We start from the raw sequence: 10,560 nt of genomic DNA on the forward strand, positions 1-10,560 counted from the left end.
CTCTTGAGCCACAATCGCCCCACAGTGACTACACTGTCCTAGGTGTTATGGGTGTATTCTGAGTAGAGCTGGGGATTCAGGTGAAACGGGTTCCACTGCATCATGAGTGGGAGTTTCTCCCAGTAAGGAGCGCTGTAAATTGTTATGGGAATTCAGGTTCAAGTCTGTACGTTGGAATTTAGAGGCAGCACAAAGATCTCTCATCTCTAATCACAGACTCCAAAATTTATCGAATACCTAAGTGGGACTTCATAGACTGTAATCAACCATTAATTGCCAGTAATCACAGATGTATGTGGGCGTCCATGGTGAAAATAAGATTTTTCATGCTATGTTAAACATGCTCAAACAGCAGCTTCACTGTAACTTCAGAAGTTATATCAGTAACTGTCCTTTTCAAAAAGGAAAAAAAAATACTTTTATCATAAAGAGAGATGAGAGCTGAATGAAATCAAAGCCAATTTGTCTTTATTCTTTCTTTTTTCTGCTTTTGCCAGTTTCTAAATATTTTCTGTTTTCTTTTTGATTACTGTTTATCTCCCTAGATCTCCTGCTCCTTACATTTCCGACATCACAAGAGGCTATCTGCCTCTAAAAACTGTTATCTTTGTGTCTCATTTATTCTGTTTTCCCCTCACAACAATACTGTGTATACAATATATAATGTTTTTGGGTTTTTTTTGGTTGAGTGCCCTTCATCTTTCTGTCTCATTATATCTGTCTCGCCCATCATTTTTTCTGTTTTTCTTCCTCGTCCTTGCCGAGTTTAGCCCTACATGTGCTTTTTGGGTTACATATTGTGTAATTTAGTTCATCTGCTGTGTGCATTGACCCTGAGCTCACACACGGTCTGCTTTAGTATACTATGACTAACACATCCAGGTCTGTTAGTCCAGGACCCCCTCCTGGAGCAGAGGCAGTTTTACTTTATGAGGCAAACAGCAACACTGTTCTGGAAAACAGAAGGGAAATTTGTGTCATAACCAGTGTTGGTCAGTTACTTGAAAATAGCAATTAGTTACTAATTACTGATTACTTCTCCAAGAAAGTAATCCTGTTACTTTACTGATTACTTATTTTCACAAGTAATTACCTTATGACTTAGTTACTTTTTAAAAACATGATACACAACCTGAATACTTAATAAAGCAATAGATCCTTCACCTCATGCTATTTTTTTCATGATTTAAAATGATATGATATGATATAAAATTGAATTAATGAAAAAGTTTTTTAAAAACAGACTTTTTATCTCTTAAACAGACTTAAAAACATTTAATCAAAATACTACTATTATTCTAGATATTAGGCCATATTTACCTAAAAAATACTAAAGAAACAGATTTCCCCAGATTCTCTCCCACTTTACTCAGATCAGCTTGTTGTTGTGTTTGTGACAGTCCAAACATTTGCCAAATGGGAAGTACTCTCTGGCAGGCCAGCGATGCAACTGCAACACTGATAACAAGGTTGAACGGTGTTTCCCTTGTCTCTTCTTCACAGTTTTAATTTTCATCTATAAATACCACACCGATATACGGAGATGTTTTCAGCCTCTAGTTATAAATACAGTCTAGGAGTCAGTTTACAGGCATTTGAAAGATTATTTTAACATTTGTGACTGCTGTTCACGATTTATTATTACTGCTGCTTTATATTTATCTACTATAAACCTGTAAATACCATATAAAGATGTGGCTTTGACTGAACTCAGTTCAGTCTTTGTCTCTTACTTTTGTCAGTTTAGGAAAACAAACATAGTGATTGTTCTTTTTTCAAGCTCCAGTACATGATGTGAGCTGTAAGACATCTTTTTAACATGTTTGGATACTTGTTAACCCCTTTAACGCAGAAGGACAGATTTGCAGAAACTCCAAAATACTGCCAGCAGATGACGTTAGAATATGTATGGACCATTTGCACCCTGTAATGACTGGCCAAGTCCTCTCGACTCACTTTTAAACCCCATGAGAGTTTCCTAATACCTTACCAGGCTGATAACTATTTGGTATCCCAAAGTTTGCAAAATATGTTTCGAGTCAAATACATTGACAGCTGCTCCTGAAGAAAAACATCTTCCTGCATAATAAGGTACAGTCAACAACACATCATATGGACTTAGTCTGCAGCAAGTGTTCGGCAAATGCTGTGAAAAAGAGGTAAATACATCCTGTCTGACCCTCTTAGTCATTAATAAAATATGCCATAGTCATTGTCATTTTTTTCAGTTATTTATCCAAAGATTTTCCTTGCTCTTAGTCATCACCACAGCCTGATTATCTGGGCTTCATGTTGATATGTCACACAATAAAACATAATGCGTATAGTGACGTTTACTTTTTTTTTTAAGACTCCATGACCTTTCTTCTTTGCCTCCATCACCCTACCCTTTGAATTTTTTATATCTGATGACCTGGTCCTTGTTAATATTTGCTGTGTGCATTCTTGCTCCCATCAGGAAGTAACCTATTGATTTCTGATGACCCCTGCATCACAGTTTAAATAAAAATGGAGCTCAAAACATTTAAGAATAGCATAGAATTTTGCTGCATGATTTTTCTTACTTTCTTCAAAAATTCAACGCATTGGTAGTCATCATCTACTTGTGCATTCTTTTTGCTGCTTTAGAAAAAATATATCTTATTTTGTTCCCCCTCATGAGCTCTGTACTGCTAAAAAAGGGAGAGGAGATAAGGATGGGATGGCAGTCACAGTGAAAAGGGAAGAAAAAGTAACAAATAATGGAAGAGAGGGCAAGACTGTATTTATTAAAATTCCTTTATTTTCTCTTTGTTTGCCCTTTCGTCTTTCATAGTGATGCCAGTTTTCTCTTGTTATTCAAGCTTCAATCAAATCATCTGTCACACTCTATCATAAGGTCCTCTTCCTCTCCTTCTTGCTGCTCACAACACAATAAGGGCTGCATTAATCAATGCCTATAAAGAGAACCTATTTGTCTTTAAGCCGTGCCATCCTTCCTCTTATATTGATTGAGCTGTCTCTTTCTATTTGTCCAGACTGTAATAAAAAGACTCATTCCAATAGTTGCATTAACAGGACAGACAAAGCATCAGAGCTTGTCTTCTTTTTTTCTCCAAACTTTGTGTTTCTCTCTCTGAAGTTGGAATTGTCTGTCTCTAAACTGTTTCTTATACATTTTTAATGACTGACCGTGTTCAGCTCTTTCTAATGTTTCTCCTCTCAGCAGAAAGTTTCTCTCGCAGTTCTTTGGGGGATGCAAAAATCTATCCACTAATTAAGACCTGGTGGTGCTCTTCTATGATTAATTTATTTCTCACCATGTTTCCACTGTGGTTTTTTATATTAGGCATTATTATGAGTTTGGCATTAGACGCTAGTATGCAGATATATTCAGGAGACATCATGGAGAATAGAGGTTCATACAGACCTTTGTATGAACCTCTCAGTGGGATCCTGAGTAAAACGGTCAAATCAGAAATAATCCTTGTCCTCCTAAGTGCTGTTTTGTTTTCCTTGACCCCTTTTACAGGCAGGACTTCATCCACTGAACCCCAGCGCCTTGTTTCCCTTGGCAGCCTGTTGGATGATCAGCACTGGCATCATGTAGCAGTGGAGCGGCGTGGCTCTCACCTAAACCTCACTGTGGACAAACACACAGAGAGGGTTCAAATCCCTGCAGACTTCAGCCACTGGAGCATTGAACAGGTATTTTCAAATACAGAAAGGGTTAAATTTAGCTTCTACCTTTTGTGCAAACAAACGTGCAGAAGATGAGTTGCAGATATTATGTTTCTTTTAAAATAATCCGTTTATTTGTGTATCATTGTTTTCATACAGCTGAGTTTGGGGGCAGTTCAGAGTGAAGTCTCTCAGAAACCAGTAACCTCCAAGAAGAACTTCAACGGGTGCCTGGAAAATCTGCTGTATAATGGCCACAACCTGATAGAACTAGCTAAAAACAAAAAACAACAAGTTACTATTTCGGTAAGTAATTTTAACCTGTGTAACACAATTTAAACACAACCTGACTTTTTTAATGATTTGGGGGGCTTCTTCTCCTTCATTACAGTAGATGGTTCAGTGAAAACTGTATTTTGTTTTTAAGAAAAGGACTTTAAGAAAGGGGGAAAAAACTGAAAACATGCATGTTGGCTTCTCCCCATAAAAGCAAGGAATAGGTTTTTATAATAAAAACATTTGAAGAGCCCATGGTAGAGTGTGCATTGTGTAGTAAATCAAAAAAGGTGCTCACCTGCAGAAAAACTGTAATGAAAGAAAAGGAAATGTAAAAAATGTTGTCCCCCAAAAAACATTTCGGGCTCTTGTTTTTCACCAATTTCATACAGGCACACTGCAGACTGGGGCCTGCAAGATTTGCATGTATGTTAAATGATCCTTTAAGGCACTGCAGTGTTTGTGTTTATACATCATGTGGTGAACACCAGGTTTCTGTTTTTGAGGCCATTTTAGTGGCTTTATTCAACTGTAGAGACAAATATCAAAGATAAAAGTAAGGACATTACGTCAACAGTTCTACCAACCAAACTGAAGACTTAGAGTGTTAAGAGCATTTGCATCAGTCTGCACCATAACCAGCTGACGTTAGTCCAAGTCTTTAACAGTGAGCTATGCATAGAACTATGGACCCTGCATGACAGCTCCCTTCCCAGCAGCTGTGGCTTTCACATACGTTCAGCCCACTAGTGTTGCTTCTGCCAGCCAAGTAAGAATTAGAGCACACCTGGAAAAAAAGCTACCCTTGACCTAATTTTGTCTTTCTTTAAACTATGAATAATTTAAACCTGCTGAAATGTTTAAAGAAATAGAATCGTTTTATTATCTTTTTAATACATTCATATAATCACATTTCATTGAAACTAAGGTGAAAAGTGTCAGTTATGCGATGTGTCTGCTATCATGTCATTATGACCATCCAAATACCATTTTACTGTTTATTTTCAAAGTGTGTTCAGCAGATTCATTTCTGCTGTTAAAATGATGAAAGGCTTTATACACAGCTCTCTTAAGGTCGTACCACAACATTTTAGTCAGGTTGAGGTCATTGTGTTCTCAGGTTCATTTTCTTGGTGCATGACCAGAAAGCAGAGTTCATGGTTGACTTTATGATCCAACAAGCCCAAATCATCACCTCCACCACCATGCTTGACAGGTGGTATGAGGTGTTTGTGCTGATATGCTTTGTTGTGTCTTTGCAAAATGTGCATTATGGCCACACATCTTCCCTTTCTTTTTGAATTGAATTTGAATTTGAATTTTTTTTCCATAACTGTAAATTTAGGTTATCCTTAAATTTTCAAGCTTTGTAAGCTGTGCTGGTTGAACTATATGCTTGTGCTGCTCTTAAGGACCTACTGAGCTGGTTAATGAAGCCAAGACAAAGCAGTGTTGTGTGGTTAGACTCACTTATGCCTCGTCATTGTGGGAGTTATGGCCTTTAGTTTTTTGCATTTGCAATGAGTGGATCAAGCTCATCTGGGAGCTGTGAAGCGCTTGTGATGAAGTAATATGTGCTCTCTCATTACAGTATAGGGCCAAACAGCAGAAAGAAACATGAATTCTTGGTAAACAGGTTCAAAGATTTACACGCATGGCTGAAGATTTGAGTGGTCCTGCAGCTCTTAAGGTACTAACTGCAAAGCTGTGGTCTAATCTGCTACAGGCACTAAATGGGTCTTCTTACAGCTCTTTGAGGAGACAATAATAAGAAGAAAATAAGAGTGTAAATGGAGGAAGAATGGTGTGCCGATGCTGAAGGCTTTTGAGGGTTTTTAAGGTAACTTTACTTTGTGTTGTGCAGCAGCAAAGCCCACTCCAACATGAATAATTGTACATCACTTTAACTGCACCACAAAGGGCTTTTAGATGTCATCTGTGTTTCCAGAGCATTGTAAAGATAGCAGACTGAAATTCCCAGCAGAGAGTCGGGACTATAATAAATTACTGCCGCAGCTTTAGCGGTGAACCCCGCGTCATTACCACTACTCAAAACAATGGACTGTAACAGAGATGTCAGATATTGCAGTACTGGCCATGCTCTATGCTCTCTTCATTTTATTTCCATTTTTTTTTTTATCTCTTTTACCTCCACACTAGGTGACTTTGGCATTTTAGAGTTTGCTTTTCTAATCTTATCCTAAGCTCTGCTGTTATCATTATGGTAATACCAATGTCCTCTTTAAGGAGACTTGCTGATGAGATCACGGAGACATGAGGTCAGATCAGCACACCCTCTGTAGCTGATTAATATTCATGTTTTATGTTGTTTTATCTCTATAGTATCTTTTTTTTCTGTCACACCTCCTCTTTCTCTCCACTCTGCGTGTTTCTCTCTCAGGGCAATGTCACCTTTTCGTGTGCTGAGCCAGTTTCTGTTGCGGTGACGTTCACTGGGCCTGAGAGCTTCCTTCAGTTACCGGGGACTACAATGTCTTCATCAGGGGGCGTATCTATAGGCTTTCAGTTCAGGACTTGGAATAAGAAGGGGCTTCTGCTTAGTTTTGAACTCCCTCAACAAGGAGGCGTGGCCTGGTTGTACCTGAGTGAGGCCAGACTCCAACTACAGATCCATAAAAGCGGCAGGGCGCTGCTGGAGCTCAGTGCAGGTCAGTCTAAAGCAAATCCCAAGCACCTTCAGATCCACAGATCAACAGTAAAGTTGCTAGAACCGCTCACACGAATGTCAAATCATTATTTTTCCACACTCACTGCACTTTGAAGAGCAGTGAGCTATGACTTCTGTCCATCTAATTTCAAGTATTTAGACTTAAACTTCATATCAGTAAAAAGACATGAAATGACCAGATACCTTGAAGAATAATAATCCCTACCCAGTTCTAGCACAATAAATATAACAATCATTGTTTTTCACACTGATTTATTTATTTATTTTGTTATATCCTGTAACAATGGTAGGTAATTGTGATCAGTGGGCGATGCATGGCTGGCATGTAGTTTCTAGGGTTACAGTGACAAATGTGCAGTGTGATCAACACAAGGACACAACTGTAGCAGAATGTCTCCAGACACTGCTTAGCTGTATTTATCTTGTTCATTACTAGTCACACAAAACAAGTTACAGGGAAAAAGGAAACAATGTGAACAGAAGGTGAGTCGCATTGATCAGACGTCAGTGTTGATATACAAATGTTTGCTGTTTTAATTTAGGTTTTGGAAAAGCAATTAAGACAGACAAAAGTATCCTTCAACAGCCTGACCTATTAATGGCACATGGAGAAAAAAGATCATCTCAGTTCATGTAGAAACATAAGCCAATCTTTTTCTGACAAATATTTTTGCATTTCATGCTTTGAAATGTTTAGATGTAATATTTATGCTCTGCATTGTCCTAATTTTTAAACCCCTGGTCACTCAGCAATGTTACAAACAGCAAATGGCATTGTAGGATGATTAGGATGTCTTCTTGAGCAAAGAAGTGCAAGTAAGGAAAACAGTGGAGATAATGAGATATTGATTTATTCCCTTAACTCCTAATAACATACAGATCCACAGGGCTGGCACAGTGCCGTCTGTACTTGATACAAGTCGATCACTCAGAGGATGTAGGAAGTGGGAAGCTCACTTGCTGCAATCAATGTGTTAGATACGGCCCTTCCCCTCTGTGGCACATGTGAAGTGATGAGCAAGGAAGCAATCAGTTTATAACATTATGTTTTATAAAAAGAAATGATTTACAAGCTGTTTCCAAGAAGAAAAGTGGTATATATCTAAATTAGGTGTATTTGTGTAGTAGACGGTGTATGATAGGATATTTAATTTGGTCATTGCTAGCCACGCTTGGTTTCCATGTGGGGAAAAAAAGTGTTCCCAACATCTGTCGAAGGTTTTAATGGCTCGATGTGCAACCATGGCACACGGGAAAGATTTTATTTTCAGCGGTGTGTTAATGGATGTTTGCTTTCCAGGTGCTTCTCTGAATGACGGTCAGTGGCATTCAGTGGAGCTGAATTCCAGACAAGGTCGTCTAACCATCACAGTGGATAAAGAGGAAAGAGACAGCTCTCAAGCCAGCCCATCGTTTCCTGTCACTGTAGAAAGTCACCTCTTCTTCGGCGGTAAGACACAGTTCAGCTGTGTCATTCCATGCAATTATACCCACTCAAGCATCAGTGAGCATAAAATGTAGAAACTTTGTAATAAACCAAAAAATATATAGAATTCTCTGTCCACAGTGCATTAGTTAGTCAGTTACAGTCACAGTTTGCATCACAATACAGCAATGTTTTAGGGGGGTTTTCCACATACAATACACATCTCAGTTCATCTCTACAAATCTGTTGTATTTGTTTTTTGGTGCACTTTTATTTTATTAACTCTTGCCATCTGCTGTGATTCTCTTCTGTTCAGGTTGTCCTGTTGAAGATGGCAGTCAGAAGTGCAGAAACCTGTTTAGTGTCTTCCAGGGCTGCATGCGTTTGTTTACTGTGGACAATCAAAACCTGGACCTGATTAAGGTGCAGGAAAAGCAACTTGGAAACTACAGCAACCTGCAGATTGACATTTGTGGAATCATTGACAGGTCAGTTTTCAAAAACTCTGCTGTTTGTTAAGGCACATTAGTGTTTTCTCTTAGCTGTGACGCAGCCCTCTGATATTTAGTAGAGATATGAAAAATGGTAATCTGGAAATATTTATGTCAGAGTGCAGTCTGTTACAAGTACAGCAGTTATTCATAGAATAAATCATCGTGAAGCTTTGGTGTACAAATTGCAAGCTGTCCAAAATTGCAGCGTTGACAGTGACATTTTCTGGTAGGAATAGGGACCACAATGTTCTATTTCAAAATAATTCTGTCTGATTTTACCCCACAAAGATTGTTGTCCATTGCATCTTAACTGTGTTGCCTTCATAACCACTTTCCTGGCAAGAATATCAGGTAAAAGCCAACCATGGAAAGTTTTAGTAGTTTGGTAAAAATGTATTTTAAAAACATAATACTGTCTCCCCTTTTTTTTTTTTTTTTTACAACCAATGTGGCATGACACATTGTTCTTTTAAATTCCACTTCAAAGTATTATGTACTTACTACTTGCATGATTAGAAGAAAAAATACTAAGACTGACTCAAACCTTTTCCTTAGCAGTTTGTTTAGCTGAGATAGGCTCAAAGAGTTGGAATCTGTATTACTATAATATGGGTACCACTGGCCTATTTAAATCTTAGGAACACATTATGTTTTCTATACCACATATAAGTATAACTGCATGAGATTTTGTACTTATACCAGAGGTGTGATTTGAACCCTCAAGGTCTTATGTCAATTGCTTCTTGAGTCAGTTAAGTCTGTGAGGATTAAGTGATTAGGCCTTAGTGATTAGACTTTAGGTGGAGATGGGACTGGGCCAGTGTTTGGTTGGAATGTAGGAGCAACTGAGCAACACTGAGATTAAATAAATGCCAAGACAGATTGCACAAAGAATTGTGTGTTTTGTTAATGCATGATATGTTCACTTCACTAAGAAGAAAAGTGGACAGTTATAAGCCTGATGTAATCTAAAACATGAATCAGAAACATGACTGTTGTAGGAGGGCATCCTAATCACTTGAAAAGCTCTTTCAATAGCATCTGATTTGTCTGAGAAGTGCTATGTAAACAAGGCCTAATTGATTGCATGTTGATTTGATTTATATCTGCCCCCAAAAAGCATCTATACCAATATAGCATTTAAACCCATGAGGACTATGCATCACACGGTACATTTGATAATGAGAACACACAGAAGTGGGGTTCGAACCCACGAGGCTATTGCACCTTAATCACTCAGGTCTCTCATTTTAAATGCCAAACTTAATGAGGGTACCACGCTTGTCTTATCAGAACTGACATTATATAAAGATTAATATATGAAAAAAGATTGTTCATTCTTTCATTTATTCCCACCACTTGTTTTTACTCTAACCACTTTTTGTTCTGAGTCAGAACAAGAATTACTTGTTTTCCATTATTGAATTAAAATATGCGCAATTACTAGTGTCAACTATGTAAGTATCTATTAGATTGGCCAAAGAGACTTGCTTACCAGAAGTTGTGTGTGAACCCACGAGGGTTGGTGCCTATTGGATCTTAAGTCTAAGACCTTAACCACTCGGGCATCCTCGTAGCTTTTAGGGCATATCTTTATGAGAATTTAAGAATTAAATCAGCTAATCATCAAATCTGCCTGTCTTAACACTTTAATTTCAATTAAGTCAAGAAAGTCAAACCAGACTGTTTAGAGACTGCATTTACAGTCTATAGTGTTGTAAAAAGCAGCATGGTGGTAGAATGGATAGCACTGTTCTCTCACAGTAAGGTCCTGGGTTTGAATCCACTGTATGGCCAGGCCCCTGAAGTCTATATGTTCTCTCTGGGTATTGGGGCTATCTCCATGACAGCTGGGACAGACTCCAGTGACCCTGAATTAGATTTCTCACAATAGGTAAAATGTGGTCAAATGAGTAAACTGAGGTGCCTTGCATGCATGCATACATACACACACACATATATATATATATATATACACATACATACATACACATACATATATACATATATATATA

General features: G+C 38.1%; 1 protein-coding gene across 2 annotated transcripts in view; it reads left to right on the plus strand.

The window, feature by feature from the left end:
- Positions 1-10,560, plus strand: part of LOC102292427 (contactin-associated protein-like 4) — a 116,414-nt gene that overhangs the window by 62,853 nt on the left and 43,001 nt on the right. For both annotated transcript variants that reach the window (XM_005918044.3, XM_042219044.1), the window contains exons 6-10: positions 3,512-3,687; positions 3,820-3,966; positions 6,338-6,605; positions 7,926-8,075; positions 8,368-8,539. In XM_005918044.3, coding sequence (XP_005918106.1) covers positions 3,512-3,687; positions 3,820-3,966; positions 6,338-6,605; positions 7,926-8,075; positions 8,368-8,539 — 913 coding nt within the window. The remainder of the gene's footprint in view (positions 1-3,511; positions 3,688-3,819; positions 3,967-6,337; positions 6,606-7,925; positions 8,076-8,367; positions 8,540-10,560) is intronic.

Source organism: Haplochromis burtoni, unplaced genomic scaffold (genome assembly GCF_018398535.1).
Source record: "Haplochromis burtoni strain Fernald_Lab_line unplaced genomic scaffold, NCSU_Asbu1 Contig_27, whole genome shotgun sequence".
NCBI lineage: Eukaryota > Metazoa > Chordata > Actinopteri > Cichliformes > Cichlidae > Haplochromis > Haplochromis burtoni.